The sequence below is a fragment of the Marmota flaviventris genome, chromosome 11 (assembly GCF_047511675.1).
Source record: "Marmota flaviventris isolate mMarFla1 chromosome 11, mMarFla1.hap1, whole genome shotgun sequence".
NCBI classification, from domain to species: Eukaryota; Metazoa; Chordata; class Mammalia; order Rodentia; family Sciuridae; genus Marmota; species Marmota flaviventris.
Window position 1 is genome coordinate 33,659,057 of NC_092508.1, and position 22,987 is coordinate 33,682,043.

General features: G+C 36.7%; 1 protein-coding gene across 3 annotated transcripts; it reads right to left on the minus strand.

Annotated features, from left to right (window-relative positions):
- Positions 1–3,304: 3,304 nt before the first annotated feature.
- On the minus strand, positions 3,305–22,950 carry Stradb (STE20 related adaptor beta). 3 transcript variants are annotated; one of them, XM_027941826.2, is made up of 12 exons: positions 22,701–22,950; positions 19,436–19,537; positions 17,318–17,398; positions 13,087–13,186; positions 9,252–9,373; positions 8,765–8,873; positions 7,638–7,761; positions 6,153–6,324; positions 5,743–5,847; positions 5,329–5,573; positions 4,604–4,646; positions 3,305–4,105 (listed from the first exon to the last, which is right to left on the minus strand). In XM_027941826.2, the coding sequence occupies exons 2-12, from the start codon at positions 19,445–19,447 to the stop codon at positions 3,962–3,964; spliced, it is 1,257 nt and encodes a 418-aa protein (XP_027797627.2). In that variant the 5' UTR covers positions 19,448–19,537; positions 22,701–22,950; the 3' UTR covers positions 3,305–3,961. The 3 variants fall into 3 exon arrangements, with proteins under 3 accessions (XP_027797627.2, XP_027797625.2, XP_027797628.2); XM_027941824.2 differs by having other exon boundaries at positions 19,436–19,540; XM_027941827.2 differs by having other exon boundaries at positions 4,047–4,129; positions 19,436–19,540.
- Between the last annotated feature and the right edge of the window lie 37 nt (positions 22,951–22,987).

Below are 22,987 nucleotides of genomic sequence, written 5' to 3' on the forward strand. Positions count from 1 at the left end.
AGGTCTCAATTCATAGACAGCAGACTCCATTCCTTGGGGCTCCAGGTGAAGCAGGATATCATGGCAGAGGGAAGTGACTCAAGTCATGATCAGGAAGCAGAGAGAGAGAGAGCTATACTTGCCAGATACAAATATATACCTGAAAGCCATGCCCCCAATGCTTCACCTCCTCCAGCCACACCCCATTTGCCTTTAGCTACCACTCAATTAATCCCATCAGGAGACTAATTGATGACTGGTTAAGGACCTCATAACATTTCTTGTCTGAATCTTCTTTCATTGTCTCACATGTGAGCTTTTGGTGAATACCTTACATCCAAACCATAACAAAAAGGTCTGACTTACTATCCTGGCTGCCAGGAATAAGGACTGGAGTGAGGAAAGTATAATAGGAAGAATTATATCATCCCAAAGATGACAACACAGTAAACACTAGAACCTATGAATATGTGAGGTTGTACAACTAAGGGGAATCAAAGTTGCTTATCTCTGACTATGTGGCAGGGAAATTACCTTGTATTATTTGGCTATGACCAGTATAAATCACTAGGGTGTTTAAAAAGAAAAATGTCTGGGCATGGTGATGCATTCCTATAATCCCAGCAACTCGGGAGGCTAAGGCAGGAGGATCAAAAGTTCAAAGACAGTCTCAGCAACCTAGTGAGGCCCTAAGCAACTTAATGAAACCCTGTCTCAAAATAAAAAATAAAAGGGTTCAGGATGTGGCTCAGTGGTTAAGTGACCCTGGGTTAAATACCTGGTACCAAAAAAAAATTGAATGGGAAGAAAGCCAGCGAAATGACAGTATGAAGACTCTTCTCAATGGGGATGACGTGGGGGAAAAGGTACACTCATACATTGCTGGTGGGACTGCAAATTGGTGCAACCAATATGGAAAGCAGTATGGAGATTTCTTGGAGAACTGGGAATGGAACCACCATTTGATCCAGCTATCTCATGCCTTGGTCTATACCCAAAGGACTTAAAAACACCATACTACAGGGACACAACCACATCAAAGTTTATAGCAGCACAATTCACAGTAGCTAAACTGTGGGACCAATCTAGATGCCCTTCGGTAGATGAATGGATTAAAAAATGTGGCATATATACACAATGGAATATTACTCAGCATTAAAAGAGAATAAAATCATGGCATTTGCAGGTAAATGGATGGAGTTGGAGAAGATAATGCTAAGTGAAGTTTGCCAATCCCCCAAAACAAATGCCAAATGTTTTCTCTGATATAAGAAGGCTGACTCATAGTGGGGTAGAGAGGGGGAGCATGGGAGGAACAGATGAACTCTAGATAGGGCAGAGGGGTGGGAGGGGAAGGGAGAGGTCAGGGGGTTAGCAGTGATGGTGGAATGTGATGGACATCATTATCCAAAGTACATGTATGAAGACATGAATTGGTGAACATACTTTATATACAACCAGAGGTATGAAAAATTGTGCTCTATATATGTAATATATGGAAAAAAAAGACTCTTCCCAACATTGCTGACTTTGAAGTTGGACAATAAGCTGAGGTGGGCCATAAGCTGAGGGATATGGATAACTCTAAATGCAGGAGACAGCAGGGTAAAATGGATTCTCCTACAGAGCCTCCAGAAAGAATGCAGCCTGCCCACACCTCAGATTTACCTGAGACCCAAATTATAGAACTACAAAACAATAAGTTGGTATTGTTTTAAGCCACTAAATTTGTGATTTGGTATAGCAGCCATAGAAAACCAATACAGCAAGTGAGGTGACTATGATAGAAAATTCAAGGTACTCATGCAAAAGATGAAGCTGTCAGTTATAATACCCAATGTCATGGTTAATTTTATGGCTCAACAGTACTAGGCCACAGGATACACAGATATGTGAAATATTATTCTGGGTTTTCTGTAAGGGTGTTTTTGGAAGAAATCAACATTTCAGTTGGTGAGCTAGTAAAACAGACTGTCATCCCTAATGTGGGTGAGCCTTACACAATCAGTTAAAGACTTGACTAGGTCAAAAAGGCTGAACCTTCACCAAGTAAGTTCCCCTCACCAAGTAAGTTCCCCTCACCCAACTGCCTTTAACTGAGACACTGGTTTTTCCCTGTCTGGCCTCAAACTGAAACATTCACAATTCCTAGGTCTTAAGCCTGACAACCTTTGGACTTGAACTCTACTATGGGCTCACAAAGCACATCAGGAACCTGTCAGCTTCTGCAATTGCATGAGTTGATTCTTCAAAATAAATGTGTGCATATATACATATATTTGTATACAAGTTAATAAGAAACTTGAAACACAATCCTTTTTATATTATTGCCTAGACCTTTTTAAGAAGGAAGGTTGGGATTACTCTCTTAATGCAGCTACTAAGACCTTCCAAGGAGAAAACATTCAGAATGGATAGGAGGGATGAAGAGGATGAAGCCCCAAGAGCAACTGCTGTACATAAAGATTTTATATATTTTATTACATAAAAAATATACATTTTACACATATGTATATATGACAGACATACACATATATATTATATGTGCACACATTCTCTTGTCTCTGGAGAACCTTAATATTCCCATAGATCTGAGAGGCACCATTTATGAGCTCTCAACCCACCTTTTGCACTATACACATGCAGAACTACCCTACAGATGTGGGAGAACCTGTGAGGTACCCCTGGGACTCTGACTAAGGGGAATTCAGAAGGGAGAGGTTGGTGGGATGAACCTCAGCCCCCACCACTGCAGCTGCTCTCAGGGCCTTGACTGGTCTTTATCCTCTCCCTCCTCTACTACCCAATCTAAATTCTTTCACCTTGGCAGGTTTTGGTGGCTGCACTAAAAGGAGTAACCCAATCTTTGTTCTTGAAAGGATCTAACCAATAAACATAAAAGGGATTATGTTAAAGTTGTTTGTGAATTTGTATATTATTTATCATTTTGGTTTTAATTTTTTAGTCTTAAGATAATCATTTAAAAATAATTTTTAGTGTAATATAAATAAAAGTGTAAAGATTACAAAAATCAACTGATAGGCTCCAATTCACCACCACTCAAACTACACTTTTTGAGATGTAGTATCCCTCTTGTACTAATAAGGAAATATCATTAATTAAGACCTCTATGCCCTTAAGTGTTGCACCTGTGACAGGAGCAATAATTATGTCAAAGGCCAAAATGCCTTTTGCTTCCATTGGGTTGTCCCCAGTCTATAAGGTTATGTAAATCAGTTTGAGACACAGCTTTTCTTGACTAAACAAATTGAAATCTGTTTCAACTTTATCAAACCACACATGGAAAATAAATAAAAGCATAAGCTGGATTCAATAAATTTTTATTGAGCTCCCTCAGGGTGCATGAATTTAGGATCTATAATTTACATAGGTAGAAAAGTGTCACTTTAGCCCCCCTTTTTAAAAAAGCAAATTATATCTTCTCTATGTGTTTCAAGTGAATCATTTAAAGTGAGTGAGGCTCAGTGTGATGTTACCATATGTTTTAACAGAAGAAAAAGGAATAGGATAAACATTTTCCCTTTCCCAAAATAAGGGTTTAGTGCCAAGATAGACTAGCCTTGGTCTAACAAGAGCTGATCAAAAGGCTGGAGAATTTGGAAGATAAAGATGTACTTGGAAGCACTATCCTCTGAGGACAGCAAAATGTCAAAAAACTAACTGGCTCAAAAATTATACTGGGAGATCAAGAGAAGAGTTAGTCACAGCTTGGGAAAAAAACTGAAAATTAGATGACACTATCTGTAGCTAATTCTGATGTTTCCCTGGAGTTGTGAAAGCACTCTAAATAGAGGGGTTATGGCTTCATACCCCTGTGAGCAGAGTGGTTTTAAATGGTAGATTCTCCAGTGCACCAACTGTATTTTCAAGTATAATTCTGGTATTTATACCTAGCAATATAGAAGAAAAAGCAGCAAGGAGAAAGTGTCAAGTATACAGGACATAAAATGAGTTGGTAGCCCTAAAATTCCCAGTACAAGTCTTTTTCGTTAGGAAAATCACATTCTGGCTCAGTCCAAGGCAACATTGGAGGTACTGCTTCTGATGGCTTATTATAAGCAGGAGGCAGTAGTGAGAGTATTGAATCCTGGCTTTCTTCTTTCATCTGTTAAGGAAATCCAAAATAGGGCTGTTGGTAGATGAATTTAATATGTCAGTTCTGTTACTAATAAAAAAAATCATTAAAGAAACTGTTTTTTAAGTGTTTAAATTGTTCTTAGGTATTTTCCCTAAAAATGCTTTTGACTGATAATCTGAAAAAAAGAATAAAGAGCCAAGTAAACTGATTTTTATCAGAATTATTTTGTCCTTTCATCATTTCTAGCCAATACAGAAAAAGAAAATGTCTCTAATGAAAACATACACTGAACATATAATAGCATCTGATGGTAGTCCAATTTGCTTTTACTCACTTTGTTTTACAGAATATGAATCTTTTAGAAAGTCTATATGTAATTAAATTACCAAAAATTTTTTTCTTGTTTTTAGCTTTATTTTGTAAGAAAGTTACTAGTCAGACTCTTGACAACCGTAAGTATTCCTTTAGCCAATGAAATGACTTTTTAATAGTACTTAAAAATATCTGGACAACAGATCAGCTTACCTGTTTGAAGAATACATGGGACAATAAGCTGCTTGCTGATGGCCTGAAATTTTTAAAAAGTTATTGAAAAAACAGAACCTCATATTAGAATGTAGATTTAAGATATATACTAGAAATTATTAGAAATTAGGTTTAGAGCCATAAAACCCAACTAAAAATTACAAAGAAAATGAATATATGTCCAAAGCCAAATTCTTAGTTCCAATCTTGACTAATGGGAAGCATTAATTCTAGAAGTATCCGTCAATTAATCTATACTCAACATTTATTGTGCACATACTATTTACAAGGAACTATATGAGGCACTAAGGGGCTAAAAACAGATAACTAAACATATCTTCTTTCCAAAATACTAATGCTAATATATAGCTATGCAGAGTAATAATTTATATTAGTATAATAGGAGCAATTTATATTTTTATACTGTTTGGAGGTTTCTAAAATGTCTTAACATAAATGTACTAATTAATGTCCAGGAAAAGGAACAGATTTTTACAGGTGAGTTGGCTAGGAAATGGTACAACTAAGACTAGAGCCCAACTTGTGCTATTAATTCAATGTTCTCATTTGCTTTTCATCTCAAGTTGTCCTCAGCATTAATATTTTCTATATTAGGCTAGTTTTTTGATCAAAAGATTTGAATTTTACAGGAAGGGTAATATCACAAATCTTCTATATGAAATCAACATGTATATTTTGTGCTATTTATAGATAGCCAATATTACCTTTTCTCAGGATCTTGCTGCAAACAAAGCTGTACCAAGCTAAAGAAGGCAGGAGAGAAGGTTTTTGAGGATGGTGTGTGCAGTCGGTCACTATTGACTGTGTGAGTTCCGCTGGAGACAAGTACACTCTCTCCAATTCCAGAGTCTATGCCTGACCGGGAATTCTTCATTCTAGAGTCTGATTGTGGGAAAATACTGATATCCAGTGGGCTGTATGGAGGACCTTTCAGTTTCTGTAACAGCATCTAAAAAAACCCAAAAATTTCCTTCAACCCTTTTCAGGCAAAATATTAAAACAACAATAATAACAATAAAGTTCCTAAGAGTCTACAATAAACATGTTTAACAAAAATTATCTACAGTGTAAGAGAACCTATGAAAGGGAAGAAGTTCAGTAATTTTAGTAGCACTTACCTGAGTTCTCTGCATGTCCTGGAAAGGTACTTGCCCACTGGCTAATTCACATGCTGTTATCCCAACACTGTAAATATCTGACTTCACATTATATCCATGTAAATCCTAGAGAATACAATTAATTTGATGTCCTTTAGTGCAAAAAAATTAATAAAAAGTTAATAAACATGTGCTCTTTTGATACAATATGGTGAATGACAGTGGGGAAAAATACCCGTAAGCGCAAAAATCAAGATCTACCTAATGTATGGCTTATGATTAAAAATTCCTAACATAATTTTGACAAGAAAGAGGGAAAGTCTTGTAGTAGGCCATTCATCAATCCAAATATAAGGATGCAACTGTCCTTTAATCAAACTCAGAAGACACTCGAGACGCACAGACAACCCAATGCCACGGCCACACCTGACCTGTCTCAGTAGTTCTGGGCTCAGCCACGGCTGCACTGATGTGCTGAACTGTGGGAAATCAAACACAGCCCTATGCCTCTGTCCGTGCTTAACCAAACTATGCAGGTGGGACAGGCCAGAGAGGGTCACTAGGCCATCACCAGAAATGAGGATGTGGCTGGCTTTAAAACTCCTAGAACAAAAAGAAACAGTCCTAAGTACTAGGAATCTGGCCCATAAAGAGAGAATAAAAGTCTGGTCAGAATGAATCTATCCTTGGAACTTAAATACCCTTTATAAATAACAGTGCCTCATATATACTGCTCTACATATGGAAATGTTGAGGGAATTAAGGAAGTCTTCCACCTCCTTAATATAGCACTAGAACAAAGAAAATACAAATGACAGCTACATGTATGGAACTGGTAATTTTTTTCAAATAAGGAATGGAATAAAGTTATTAATTTCACTATTTTAGGTTGTTGTTGCAAAAAACACCCAAAGTGTCCAAAATATCAAATAATATTTGAAGAGATAAGGTTATAATTTAAGGTTAAATGTGATATTATCCATTAAAAACAGTCTCTCATGATATAACATCATTTATAAAGATATTTTGTATAAAAATTCCCTTTGCCAGATAAATAATAAAAGAGTCTTAATTTTTTCCCCCAAACACTGAATTTGGACACTAAGAAAGCAGGTCAGCCAAGACACTGGTAAGGTATATGGAAACTTCAGTAAATTAGAATATACCATTTGAAATCCTCAGTTAACAAAATGTTGCTAATAAACAAATTACAAGTCAAAGGCTTCAAGGAAATTGAAACAAAACAATAAGAAAGCAAGCTTATTTAAAAGCAACTTAATTAAAAAGCAAAAAAAAGTCCCAGCATATCTTAAAAGAACACTGCTTTTCACATTCAGTCAATTACTTCTGCAACTGCAGTTTGGTAATGAGAATTTATACTTAATATGATAATCTCAGGGTGCTGCAATATATTTCAAAAATTAAGAAAGGATTAATTATAATTTGATAATTATATATATATATATATATATATATATATATATATATGTGTGTGTGTGTGTGTGTGTGTGTGTGTTTGTGTGTGTGTATAAAAGCTGGAAAGCAGATAAAGAAACTCTTTGTTTGTTTAAAAAAAGAGAAACCAACAAAAAATTCAGCTAATGAGGACCCCTTTCCCTACAACTGATACTCTGAACATACAGGTTCTTATATCCCTCATGAGATTCAGACTGCATGCTCTGTTAGGTCAGGTGCTCCACCAGCACCAAGGACAGCACTTGGCACAGATGATGTGGTCTCAAAATGGTTGGATAAAAGGTAAGCATCCACTGGCTCCTTCCTTCCTAAATTTTTGTTCATATATTTCTCATCCCTTTTTTCTTTTTAAACTTCTTTTTTACTTCCTCCTAACAACTTTCTTTCCTAAAAGATGTCTTACAACTCTTTAATTTTGTAAAATGCAAATAAGTAAATACCTATGAATACAGCCATTTTGGTGCAGATAGTTCAACCCACGCACTGCTCCAAAGAGAATGTTTCTTATTAAATCTTCGCTCATTCCTTCAGGAAAGTAGGTCCTCAAGAGCTGACTTGCTGAACCTGAAAGAACCCTGACATCTTTACATGAACATTGAAAGTGATTTTGCTCCCATCTATGTTTTTTTAATGTATTTATTTGTTCTAATTATTTATATATGACAGTAAATTCATTTGGACACATCATACATAAACGGAATCCATCTATGTTTTAAAAAGTGTTCTTTTCAACCATAAACTCACACATACACCTGTTAGTTGGGAACCTAACTACTTTCCCATGTGAAAGTGAGTTTTCTTCAAGAATCTATAAGACTCTTTTTTCTTGGCTGGGGATATAACTTAGTGGTAGAGTGCTTGCCTAGCATGGTTCCATCCCCAGCAACACACACATACATACACAGTTTTTTTCTAATGACCTAAAAAGTTAGGAAAGAGAATTAATGATTTTTCATTATTACCAGTAAAAATACATATTGCATATGTATGTAATATGTAATGTTTTAAATCCAGAAGAAATCCACAAAAGCTGTTATAAAGATCCAAGCTATACAATTTATTCACTTATTTATTCAACACTCTTGAATAAATAAGTCTTGAATAAATGTGAGCACTTGGGGGACCCAAAACAGAAAATATAAATGCTCCTTGCTCTCAAGAGTCACCGGTGAGGGAGACGGGCATACACACACATTTATAATAACATGAAATTGGTTCACAGTGCAGTGAACATGAATGGTATGCATAGGTGGGAAAACTATTTTCCTGCAAAATTACAGATGCTCTCTGAAACAGGGGAAGAGATAGCTTGAGCAATGGCATAAAATTCTTAGAGAATTAATGTTGGTTTCATTGATCATCATACCCATTATACTTTTTTCTGAAGACCGAAAGTCAACATGATAGAGAAATATATCATAAAATATAGATATCATAAAATCTAGAATTGGTCATTAGATATATAAATTAAAAGCAATGAATAATAAATCTAAGATCTCATTCATCTTTGTAATGATAGCATCCAGACTAAACAATGATTTATTTTATTTAATACCAGTTTTCTTACCATAAGCCATAAATGGAGAAATAACCCAAAGCCAGCTGCCCACAGTGAAAACTGTCCAATAAGTTGTAATATTGGGGTGCCGGAAAAAGTGGGATAGAATCACTGCTTTCTAGGATAAACATACAAGAGACAAGACATTTTTACAACCTTTATTTTTCTTATAAGAGAGCAGCAGTAGTGGCAGCTAAACACCCAGGGAGCTTCTTACACTAAGCTCTGTTCTTTTTGTTTCCATCCCTCTAAATCTCACAGCCACGCCGTGAAATACATGGTTCCCATTTTTTAGAGGATAGCACTTTTTAATACGAGAGTCACTTGAAGGAATTAACAGTCGTTACCAAAGTTTGAATGTATTTGTTCTTTCACAGAGTGGATCTGGCTGTCAAGTGTGTTTTCCAATACAGTAACTTTGTGTTGATAAGAGGAAAGAAATCTATCCCCTCAAACAGACATTCCATTAAGTATGTCCTTTTCTTCCTACTGTTACCTGCAAAGCTTTTAGGCGTTCTTCAGTGCAGTTTTCCAGATTTGTAATTTTTATAGTCACCAGTGTTCCTGTAGGAGTATGCCGTGCGAGATGGACAGAAGTAAAATTATCAAATCCTCTTCCTGTAATAAGACATAAAATTAAAGATAGCAACAAAAAGAAAAAATTGACACTGTGTACTTTATCAAAATTAGAAACTCCTGTTCTTAAAAAAATTATTAAGTGAGAAGGCAAACCACTAACTAAAAGTATTAATAATACTTATATCTGATAAAACTTCCATTCAGAATACATAAAGAACTCCTATGACTCTGTAAGGTGACAAGCAGTCCAATTAAAAAAAAGACAGAAGATTAACAGGCAATTCACAAAATAAGATATGGGAAAGTCCAAAAAATGAGTGAAAAGATATGAGATAGGGAAATGCAAATTAAAATAATGCCAGACCATTATATATCTACTATAACAGCTAAAATTGTAACTTTAGCAAGTTGTGATATAGTCAAAAAAATGGAGGGCTGGGGATGTGGCTCAAGCGGTAACGCGCTTGCCTGGCATGCATGGGGTGCTGGGTTCGAACCTCAGTATCAGATAAAAATAAAGATGTTGTGTCCACCGAAAACTGAAAAATAAATATTAAAAAAAAATTTCTCTCTTAAACAAACAAAAACAGAATGTCATTTGGCTACCTCCTACTCTATTTCTAGGACCTGACAATTATTGATCTGATTTTTATTTGTCATCTAAATGATATCAAAAAGGATGTAAACTTTTGTGTTTAGCTTCTTTCCCCCAGCATAATGGTTTTGAGATTCACCTGTCACATCAGTAGTTATTTTTCTATTGCTGAGTTATGTATGGAGAATTTATTTATCCATTCACAGGTTGGTGGATACTTGAGCTGCTTTCAATTTTTGGTGGCTAGAAATAGAGCTGGCAAAAACACCCCTGCACAGGTCTTTAAGGAGACATATGCTTTCATCTCTCTTTGACAAAATACCTGAGGGTCAAACTGATGGGCCATGGATTAAATTATGTTTAAATTTATAAGTTGCCCAACTGTTTCCAAAAGTGGCTGAACTATTTCGCATTCCTACAATGTATGAGACCTGCAGTTGTTTGGCACACTCACCAGCCTTTGGTGGTACATTTTTAAGTGTGACACTGTGCACCTATTAACAAGCACCCGATCGATGTCAGTTCTCTCCTTCTATCCAGTCACCAAAATCTGTCTGTTTTACCTCTGAAATGAAATTATGCTCACGTTCTCCTCTCCAGAGTCTACTTCCTGCCTTAATTGAAGTCCTTCCTCTCTCCCTGGATATATACCACTCCCTGTATTCTCAACCATGGCATGTACTAGAATTATGAGAGAACTTCTTCAAAGTGCCTATGCTTAGGTCCCATTCCCTAGAAATATTGATTAAGGGCTCTGTAATGGAATACAGACATTGCAATTTTGTAAAAGACACAGGTAATAGGGATGATATTTCTGGTTGTGAATCACTGATCTACTGTATCTTCCAAACTACTACCAGAGTTGTTCTAAAGTTGGCATTTTATCAGTAGGAGGGTACTGTGGTGCAACAGTTGAAAGCTTAGACCCCACAGTCAGAAAGATCTGGTTTCAAATTTCTAGCTATTATAATTGTATCTATCTATCTATCTATTTGTATAAGATAATATATAGATGATTTGAAATCTCTAGCTGTTATAGCTGAGGCTACTGAGACTCTGCAAAACAAAAGTGATAAAGGGTTAAATGAAGAAAACACATGTTACTGTTCAGCATAATGACTGTTAGATGCCACCATTACCAGTGCCATTATCAACAATGTCTCTCTAGCACTAAGAGGATAAATTCCAAACTTCTGCCTTAAATCCTTAAGAAAGTGGATAAGATGTGGGGGCCAGCAGTCTGAACTTCTAAATATATCTTATAAAGTCCTTCACAATGTGTTCCCTACATGCCTTTGCAGATTTATTTCCTACCACTGCCCACTCTTCTTTCCACTTCTATTTACAGAGGAACTATGTAGCATTCTCCAACCATCCTTCTGCAGTCATTTACTGTGGTAAGCATTTTTACCTTTCTTAGACTGGCACCATCTGAATTGCCTTTCAGATGCTGATAAATTGCCTTTCTAATGCTGATAAATTTGCTACCAGGTAAGATTCTTATTCTCCCTTGATCTCCTTGACCCTGGCATGTGCTCTACGCATGGCCAACTGGAGGATAGAGGGAGTGACATAAGAAGTAGGGGTTATCAGAACTCATTGCAATGAGGCCCCATGTCTGTGGCAGCTATACCCAACTAAGTAGTGCACCATGCTGCCTAGTCCATGGCTCTTGTCTTATTCACTCAGCTCCTTTGGGATTCTTCCAAGCCTATTTCTCTAGTCAACAATTCTGTGAGTATTGTTCTTGAACAGTATTGTTCAAGAATTCCCTTTTTGCATAAGTTACCAGTATTGTTTTTTGCTGTTTACAACAACAACAAAAACTAACTAGAACATGTAGCAAACTTTTCCTGATTTTTTTCTTTGACTCCTAGAGGTTTGGTCGTATGCTCAATCTTCTCTGCTCCCAGAACATTTAGCACATACCTCTACTGTAGTACTCTCAAGACCATGAAACAGCACTATCTAATGTCGTCATCTTCCCAGAGGTGCATTTTGCATTGTGAGATGTACATGAGATTTTGGGTGCCAGAGAATAAAATGTTATGGTTTAGATGAGGTATCCCTCAAAAGCTCCTGCATAGGAATATTTTGGAGGTGAAATGATTGGATTGTGAGAGTGCTAGAATCTAATCAGTCCATCCTAGTTTGAAAGGACAAACTGGGTGGTAACTGTAGGCAAGTGGGGTGTGGCTGGAGAAGGCAGCTCATAGGGTCAGAGTGGGTGCTCTGGAAGGGTTCATCTTCCCTGCAGCCCACTCTCCTTTCTCTTTCTTCTTCCTGGCCATCACAAATGGAGCAGTGCTCCTTCACCACAGGCTTCCACCATGATGTTCTGCCTCATCTTGGGAGTCAGTAGAGTCAGACCACCATAGACTGAACTGCTGAAACAATGAGCCAAAATAAACTTTTCCCCCTTTAAGTTGTCACAGTGATGGATTTTTTGATCATAGTAATCATAAGCCAACTAACACAACTCCTCAAGTGTTTGCATCCCCAGAATCTACCACTCACTGATTTAAAAGGTATTTCTCAATGTTCAGAGTTATATAGAATATTTCACATATAGAAAGCTATAAACGAATACTCATTTTATTGCACACTTAACTGAGAAATATTTCTACTATAAATGGAATTTTGGATAAAATTTTAAATTAGAAAGTAATTGGTTAAAGGTCTACGACTGAGAAAATTTACATGCTGTAAGTTGTACACAGTGTTATTCGCCTGTATTCTCAGGATGCTGAGGTAGGAGGATTGCTTGAGTTTAGGAGTTTGAGACTAGATGGGCAACAAAACCCCATATCAAAAAAATTTACATTATGTGATTTTAATCCATACTCAGTATAAAATTAAACCCACAAAACTAGAAGCTTCCCACAATAAAGAAAAAAAATAATAAGTTTTTGAATTTGTGTCTTCCTTCTCTGAATGTACTTCAATGGAAACGTAAAACTTCTAGACAGTAATCTTAAATTCTGGGTCATTATTTTGAGATAGATATAAAATTAATTCAATATTTGATTGACATTATTAATACCCAGTTTTATGCTACAGGTTACAACAGAAAAAGATTTGCCTCTAAAATAATTTTTTGTCATTAATTTTATTTCTAGCAATGAAGGGTCAGTTATGTGAAATTCAGGATTATTACCTATTTCTACTTGTAGTTCATAGTGAGAAACATTGGTGGAACATATCACTTCATGGGCTCTAGCAGATGGAGGCGACCAGGAAACAGTTGGCTCATTGACCTGTGTTTTTTTTTACAAGATGAAAACAAAATAAGTAAATTTTTTTCTTAGTTCCCCAAGTAGGCTCCCCCTCCTCAATATAAGTACTGATGTATTTTCAAATAGGTACTCATTAGGAAGGCACTGAAAGATACTGAAGAAATTTTTAAGATCTAAAAGGAATTTACCAATTGCTAATTGATGTGAGTTGGGGAGCTCTTCACCTATAAAGGGGAAGTCGACAGGAAAAGCAGAATTATAAATAAGCAGGAATACTATTCAATGAAATTTCTTATAAAATTTTTAGAAGTTGCTGAGAATGCCTGATAATTCTTCAGGGTATCTAATAAATGTATCATCAGAAGAGCTGCAGCAACCTGTGAGGGAAATCTCATGCTTGTGCTCTTTACTCTAGTAGTTGCCAGTTATATCCATTTCTCCTACAAGGTACATGCTCTACTAGAGCAGCTGTTAACAGGAAACAATTTGCCTATTAAAATTGCTAAAGAAGTTTTTCATAAGATGAATCAAAAGGGAGGTCAAAAAGAAATAGGGTACATCCCTAGTGAAGGACCACCAGATCTCATGGGGTGCTTTGAAGTCAGGGTCAGGTTTGCACCTAAATATAGTGGCATTGAAATAAACACACATACAGGAGAAAGAAGAAGCCTAAACCACTGGTGTCATATGATAGCCATGAGGATCTTCTAAAGGACATCAGGACCCTAAAGAACACTTACAAGTCTTTACTGGCACCAGCAGGTGGCAGGAATCTTGTTACTACCTTCAGGGCGGGGAAGCAGACAAAGGGGAAAAAATAACATTACTATGTGCTAGGAATTGTGCTAACTTCTTTTCACATTCTTGACTCAGAAGAAAGAAATGGAGTCTGAAAGTGACAGATGCACTTCTATACACAGTGGTAGATATGAGCCCTAATTTTTTTTCCTTTTTTTTTTGGAGGGGGGACGCTGGGGATCAATTCCAGGGCTTTGCACATTACTAAGCAAGCATTCTACCACTGAGCTACACTTCCAGCCTTGTTCCCTAAACTTTTAAGAGAACAGAAAAAATAATAATAATAATTTCAAGCTCATGTCTAAAGATGAAAAAGGTGAATATTGTCCAAGAGGAATGAAATATTGTAGAGAAATTCTACCAAGCAATTGGAAATAATCCCAATAAAAAGAGAAAAGAAATCTAAAAAAATCAATTTAGTTTTCTAAGAACAGGTAGTATTCAAATAAACTCAGATTTAAAGAAAAAATATAAGAAATAAAAAAGCATATAATGATTTTTTAAAATTTTAAAGTCATATCAACCCATAAGCTCACCAGGAAGGCTAGAAACATAATGAAGTGAGGCTTTACGGTTCATTGCTTACAAAATGGTCTCATGTTACTGTGTGACAGATTAAAACTACAGTTCAGCAAATGGAAAAATAGAAACAAAAAATATCTGATGCATACCAATGCCTGCTTACAGCAAAAGAAAAGTACTGTGATATGAATTCCAAGTAATCTGAAACCTCCATACTGCCTTTAATTATTCTTTGGTCTTTCTTACAATTTTAAGGAAAGAATGGATTGATGATGCAATGTAAGAGCACCATTTCCTGTGACAGTGGGAGACTAGGTTTACACCAGTCTAATGAATTTGCCTCTATGGATCTACTCTAGATTTCCTGACTAAACCCAGTTTCTGATCCTAAGAGACTAAGGAACAAACCCCAAATCACAGTTTAAAAACCAAGACACGAATGGCCCTTAGTAAAATATTTTTGAAATATTCTGCTAGACTTTTACTTGTGGTGAAACATATCTTTCTATTTTATTTCCTATGATGAAGTTTTTTAAAAATTTGGATTTATACAATAACTCAATGATATTGCAGAGAACACTCCCTGAATGGGTTGAAAATTGGACTGGATGGCCTTTCAGGAATTATTACACTGCTAAAATCCTATTTATTTATTTATTTGGTACCAGGGATTAAACTCAGGGTACTCAACCACTAAGCCACAACCCCAGCCCTTTCTTATATTTTATTTAGAGACAGGGTTACATTGAGTTGCTTAGGGCCTCACTAAATTGCTGAGGCTGGCTTTGAACTTGAAATCCTCCTGCCTTAGCCTCCCAAGCCTCTGGGATTATAGGCATGTGCCACTGTGCCCAGCTAAAATCACATTATTTTAAAAAGCAGCATTTCAACTCAGTCATCATAGCCTTTCATTTGTAAAGGCTAATTAAAGAAAATGGGCTTTTTAAAAAAATAGGTATAGAGGTTTCCAAAGTGAGAAAAGAACATAAATCATTTGGAAAACTAAAGACTATTCTGGAAACATGATCTTTTAACCTAACATGTAATCCTGTATTTAGGATCCATGTTAATGAAGAATTACACATTGCACAAATAGAAGATCACAGGTAGTGTTTTGAAGTGTAACTCAAGGAGGGCCCCAGAAGCTTATTCTAATCATCAGGCACCAGTTTCCAGCTGGTGTCAATTTATGTTACATAACTTCTCCAGTTTAGTTTCTCTACTAGGGACTTCAGACAGATTATACCTCTGCTTCCTTAAGACTTTGGTCTAACTCCAATAACAGAGCACTCCTTAAAATATAAAGTAGTTCTATTTTGGAAGTTTGAAGTATTTCACCACGGAAGTTTCCCGAGCTCTAAGTTCCTGTCTTGGTAACAGGAGGACACAACAGTCAGGTGACTCTGAACTACCTTGGCCATAAAGGTATTACTTGAGCCAAATCTTGGATTGGACACTATCTCCTAGTGTACCAGAAGGCAAGCACCTAGAAGGCTTTAGAGTACTAGTGCCTAAAAAGTGAAATGACAAAAATGAAGACAGTTCAAGATAAAAGTGGGATACATTATAAGCAGGAGCAAATGGAATTACCTAATTTTATAGCAAACTTAGTAAGACATGTTCCATTTTGTAGTAAAAACTGCAGCCTAAATTAAGGATTAAAAGGAGGAAAAGATCCCAGATAAATATTTATTACCAAGCATGTTACTTTAAATATTATTTGATATATCACACACTGCCAAAGGGAGATAAAGATGAATAAGACAGGATGCTTCTTTTATAAGTATCACATTATGGTTGAAGAGACATACACATCAACCACTGAGAGATAAAATACTATTATGAGAATGTCTATGGTAGATGAAAGTATAATGGAAAAGATGTCACAGATCAAACTATTTGACCAATTCTTTATAGCTAAGAAGGAATTTCTAGGGGAGAAAAAAAAGGGCATTTCAAGTAGAAAGATGAGTGTGAGCTAAGATTCACTAACAAGAAACAAAACTCAAAAACTAGACATATTCCATACCATTGAGAGTATGTTAACATGTTAAGAAGTTTAGATTTTGTCCTACAGGTTTTAGGAAGTCAATGGAAGTTTTCAAACTGCAAAATGAAACAAGCAGGCCTATCTTGGTAGAATACTGATGTGGGAGAAGACCACGTGTGTGTCTTGGAGACTCAGGCAATGAGTCTACCTGCAATAGGCCAAGTGGGAGATGATGAGACTTGAGTAGCAGCAGTGCTTCGTTAAGGCGGGCACGGACTCAAGGACTTTCATGGACAGACTCCTAAAATGCGGGATCTAAATACATATGGGGTCGGGTTAGAGGCAAAGTGAGAATAGCTTCTAAGTTTCTAAAGTAAATGACTAAGAAGATGACTTAGTAGATAACTTAAAGATAACTTAATGGATGGGTTTTCAGTAACTAAAAGAGGAAATACAATGGGTTAGTGAGGTGTGAAAAAGGATTAAGGTTTTAATCAAATTCAGCAGAGATTCCTTTGACAAATGTAACTGGACATATTCTATAGACACATTTGGTTCCCAGGAAAGAGTAAAAATCTAAGAATCATCAGTTCTGTTTGATGCCAGTGTCTCTTCAGGACACCTGACTTAGCACCAGGACAATCTGAAACTTGAGCAACTGATAAGTGAGGCTGCTTCAGGGAGCGCTGGTCTAGGAAGAGAGGAGGTCAATTATAGTAGCAGGAGAGGAGTAAGAAACAGTAAAAGACACTGCAAAGAAAAAGAGCTGTAAGAGTTGAGGAGTGAATGGTATTACAGAAAAGCAAAGGATGAGCATTAATTATACTCAACGATTTTCTTACCAAGTATTGATGGATACTGCTTTCAGATTGTTTTTCAGGTCTGAGTGATTCAACTCGTGTTCGTGAAGTACAGAAACAATCCTGGAAGTCAAAAATATATTAAGTTAAAAGTATGGTGCAGGATAAGCAGGAGTGGCATATGGATAAAAAAGGTCTTGAAATGAGGAGGGGAACAGAGAGAAAGAACAGCCCGGACTTGAAGCCAGGATCCATACCATGGAGGTCCTCAGTATGGGGGGAGAAGGAAGGAATAGCTAGGTGTGCAGAAGGCAAACTTTATATCTGTTAATTGGGCACTTTTGATGAATTTCTGAATATTTAGCTAAAAATTATTCTGTATTCATTATAATAATTTTAATTTTGATCCTCATTTTTCTTCTTCAGTATAAGGATCATGTTTATAACATTAAACCACATATTAAGTGTATTGGGAACCTATTTTTTTTAAGGTGACAAGCATGTCTCAAAGCAGATTGAAAGAGACTTACTTCTATTATCACAATTATGTTTTCTTGCATGTTAACCCATGACTCTAACATGTATTATTAAAAGAAATTTAACATCTGCATGTTATCTATCACCTCATCAATTAGTGGGTACAGCTGATCTTATACCATTTAAGAAAAAAGTATATCAAAAGAAAAGCATAAACACATTGATGAGAGACTTTTATAATAAATTATTTTCAAGCATCTCATCAACATTCATATTTATATGAACATTTGAGTATAATATCAAATGATTCTTTTAAAGTCCATCCATGCCTACTTAATATTTTGTAGTCAGTTACTTAAAAGTAACCAAAGTTCTTTTCTTTTAAGATATGTCAGCATTTCTAGATAATCAAACTAGTCATTTCTGCAGTTTACCTAGTTTACTGATTATTTTAAGTTGAATTCAGTCCCTGCAGCTCAGAATCTTCATCTATCAAATGGAGGAACTAACATAAACAGTCTTTTCTATCTTCTCCAACTTACAAACTGATAGAAAATTACCAATCTTAAGTAATCCTTTAAAGCAGGGATGAGCAAAATAGGGTCCATGTGCCAAATCTGGTTCATGGCTGTTTTGAGAATAAAGTCTTATTGGAACAATCATTCACTTTTATTCATTAACAATGCCTATGATATGGCTGTTTCTCTGCTACAAAGGCAGAAAAGCCGTAGTAACAGAGACAACAAGGTGTGTAAATACTGTTTGGACTTTATAGACAAGTTTGCTGATCCCTGCTTTAGAGAATGAGGTATTTCAATGCACTTCTGAAGATATAAATTTAAAGTAAATGACTTATGCATTTTTGCACATAAATAATGATATAGTATCCTAACTTCATAGTTCTGCCTATCAGCCCTGTTGACTGTTGGAATGGAGTAAATTAGCAGATATGAGTTTGAACCATGGCTCCATTCTTGGCAAATTCAAATTAGGATGATGCTCTCTCTCACAATTATAAAGACAAAGATTATTGTCTTAATATAAAAAAATTCCCTGTTCAAGTTATACTCCATTTATGTATGATGTGTCAAAATGCATCCTACTGTCAAGTATAGCTAATTAGAACAAATAAAAATTTTTAAAAATGTCAAAAAATTCCCGTTCAAACATTATACTTTATATAAAACAAAGTGAAAGTCCTCAAGATATTTAATCTAAAGTGGATATCATGGATCTAATATAAACAGAAAACAAGGAGGCATCTATACCTCATTATTATATATTGATCCAAATGTTTTTGTCTGATTAAGTCAAAGAGCTTACTTTTAACACTACCTTGCTTGCCTTTATTCAGATGAAAATTTTAGAAGGGATTTTTGAAAGATTTAAAGGATGAGGCATAATTAACTGGATGGAACTAACAAAGTAAAACATATATGTAAGAAAAACTGGACACAGGATAAAGGGATGAGGATAAGGAGTATATAAAAAATATATAGAAGAAGCTCTTTTCAGAAAAGACAAAAACTCACTAATAATTCATTTCTCAAAACCACAAGTCATTCAGGTAAAAACATCTTAGAACATAGTGTACTCCATCAGAATATATGCCTTCTGTTATGGCTCTGCACAAACATCTGACTGCTCATGACACCAAGTTAGATCATGTTAATAAAAACTTACCAAAAGAGACATTGAATCGCTTTAGTTCACAGAAAATGACAAAAATCCATCTATTTCAAAGAAGAGTTTTGATTTATCTTCCTTTTGAGATGCAGAAATATCCTACTAAAAAAAACACAAAAGCCAAATAATTTAGATTTATATATAAAAGTTCCTTGAAAAACTAGTTGTCATAAACTCCTTCAATATGTAGGCAGCTATTCCTTGACACAGGACTAGAGACATTCTGACAAATATCTTTAAAGAGCATTTCCTTTTACTGAACACTATTTGGGATCACCACAGAAAGGTAGAGTGAAGTTGAAGGGAGGTTCTGAATATTTCTGAAACTTCGGTATATTCAGTATATTTGCATCTCTCCTATCTTCTCTGTACTGGTTTTTGAAAGAATCCTGGGCAAACATGAAAGCAATGTAGAAATGCAATTTTGGATTCACTTTACAATTTTGGACTCAATATACATGGGCCCATTTACAATAAACTCCAAGAATTTCCAATATTTTTATTTATTAGCAAACTTTGAGACTTTCCAAAACTTTCTGATTGGATTAACCTATTAAATCATATGGGGTCCCTGATTACCAAATCTGGGAAAGAATTAGAATTAGTAACAGATGAAGAAACAATTTTTTCTTGTTACCATGTTTAAAAAAAGGAGAAAGGCATTTTTTGTTGTTTTTATGTAAAAATGACATTTTTTGTAAGAAATTGTTTTACCTTATAATTTTTAGTTCTTAATTCTACTCTTAAAATTTGTTGATATCAAATATATATATTATTATGCAAATATTCCTATCCATTTTCACTAATAAAATATTAATCTCAATAATCTGTGAAATTCTGCAACAGATGAGAAATTTTTTTTCTTTTTATCTTTTTTGGGGGGCTAGGGGGTACTAGGGATTGAACTCAGGGGCACTTGACCACTGAGCCACATCCCCAGCCCTATATTTTGTGTTTTATTTAGAGACAGGGTCTCACTGAGCTTAGAGCCTCGCTGTTGCAGAGGCTGGCTCTAAACTTGTGATCTTCCTGTCTTAGCATCCCGGGCCATTGGGATCACAGGCATGCACCACTGTGCCTGGCAACAGATGAGAATTTTTACTTGGTAACATCTTTGGATTCAGGGAGATACAAAAGCACCAGACCTCTACTAATAAAAAAAGGGAGCCATGTTCTAAGCTTGCTAGCACTTGGTGCTCCCTTATTTCTAAACAATGTCATTTCTTTCATTTAAATTGTACTCAAGTCCACAAATTTCATCAAGGCATCTACAAATATCTGAGCAAAATGAGAAAAGTAAGAGTTTATAGACCATAAGTATTATAGAGCAGTATCCAATTTTATTGCTAAAGGAAGAAGTGAATTTACTCAGGATGTTCACTATTAACCAAAAGCAAAGAAAAGGAGGAAGAAGAACCTGAAAGATGATGATTATTTCATTGCCAGCCAGGCATTACTATCAATTAAGGCACTAGAGTTTCCTGTAGTACAAAAGGGGAAAAGCAATGCCTGTCCTCCCTACCCTCCAGGATGACTGAGATCAAATGGGATACTTCATCTGAAAGTGCTCATAACTACCAAACACTGTACACAAGATAGAGCTGATGCTCTGAAAGATGCAATGATGGCAGTACAAAATGCTAAGGCTTATTTGGAAAGCAAGTTGGCAATGGTTTGATAACCATGAAAATATTCATACTTTGTGACCCAGTAAAATTCCCACTTCTAATAATCTGTTCCAAGGAGACATTCAAGTAAATGAATCAAACACACAAAGTCAATGCACTGTTACTGGTAACAGCTAAGTATTCATTCCACACATGTATAATGGTTCATGCACTGTGTGGGACACTGGGGACATCCAGGGTTAATCAAGACAGACAAGGACCTGACTACTTGGAGTAGTTTTTTCCCATAAACAGAAAGTTTAGGGATATCATGATGAATTGAATTTTCTGGTTACCATGATTTTGAATCCTGTTTTTTTCACTTAATAGCTGCCAAGTTGTTACTGATTTTGTTGTCTTAAACAGTTTGAAAGTCCATGACATCATTTATTTTTCAGAAAAATCCACAAGAAAATCTGTGAGAATTGTTAGTTCTAAAAGGATTGTCCCTGTGGGGTGGTTTAATCCTACAGACTTTGCCTTAGATACACCAGACTATTAAGAGATAATTTTACAAGACATTTTGAGGTCAGGGCAGCAGCTGCACCTGGCAAAGGAGTGGGGCAAAAGATTTGCTGTCAATTTTATTGGGCATGCTCTTTCACTAGTTATGAATATAAATCCTTTTTTAAAAACTCATACTTAAAAGACCTATATTTGTGAGGGTTTTCAAGACCATTTCAGTACAGCCCCTTGCAAATGAATCTAGAAGCTAATTACAATAAAGCTTTATAAATAATATGTTCCATAACTGAATGGTTCATCTTAAGGCTTTAATCTGAAAGTTGAACACTTTTAGTGGAAATAAAGGGCAAATCTATTTACAGAACTCGGGTTCTGAGTTAATTTAGGCATCCAATGAGGCAACACCACAGGAAATACAAACAAAACAAACAGAAAGAAAAAAAAAAAAACAGCTTTAACTCTTTGTTGAGCTTCGAAAATACTGTAATTTTCAAAGTGATCTTGGGAACCCATAAAAACATAGATTAGAGCGACGCACAGCTCGGTAGAATTTTCCAAACTTAGTATCATGACTCATGCTTTCAACAAGTGTTTACTGAGTGCCTACTGTGTGCCAGGCTCCGTGCTAGGTAGGCGCCGTGTGTCATATCCTGACCAAGTTTTGAGGAAATAAGTATTGACACAACAAACCTACGAGGAGAAAACAACGCTAAACTTAAATGCTGAGGACAAAGCGACCCCAGAGCATTTAATTTTGTTAAAGTTTCCTTCCTAGACCTGCAGAGAGATCGAGCCAGGGCCAGTGTCTTCGGTTTAGAAATTCGCCAGACCCGTGAGCGCGGCTAAAGGTGAGAGCTGGGGGAGAGGAACCACTGGTGGCTCCTGCCCGCGTACCTGGCGCTGTCAACCCTTCGGGGTACCAGTCCACCCGCACTCATGTGCCTGGACCACCGCACGCGCTGGAACTCGCGGCCCAGGGATTCCCGCAGAGCCGCTCGCTGAGCCACACTCCAGCCCGGGTTCCAAGTGGGCGGCCGGTTCTAGCCCCTGGCTTCCCGGGGCATGAGTGGACCGAGCCGCACTCCCTCTCCTCACCCACAGACCCCAAGTCATTTCCCTCCCCTTATTACCCTAGCGGCGACCACGGCCAGTGACTCTTCAGGTTGCCTGCTGTGCGGGGCCAGGGTGGGCCCGGAGCACCAGAATCCGGGAGCCCAGCTCGCAGAGGGGCGAAGGGAGAGCGCTAGGCCCGCTCCCAGCGCGGGCCAAAGAGCACAGAGTGCAGCACGACGGCGACAGGAGACCGTCAGCCTGGAACTCTGTCCCAGAGCCAGGCAACCGGCCCGGACAGGATCCGCCCCACCCCTGCCCAGGTCCCGGTCCGGCCCGCCGCCCCGCCTCTCGCCCCTGGGCCGGG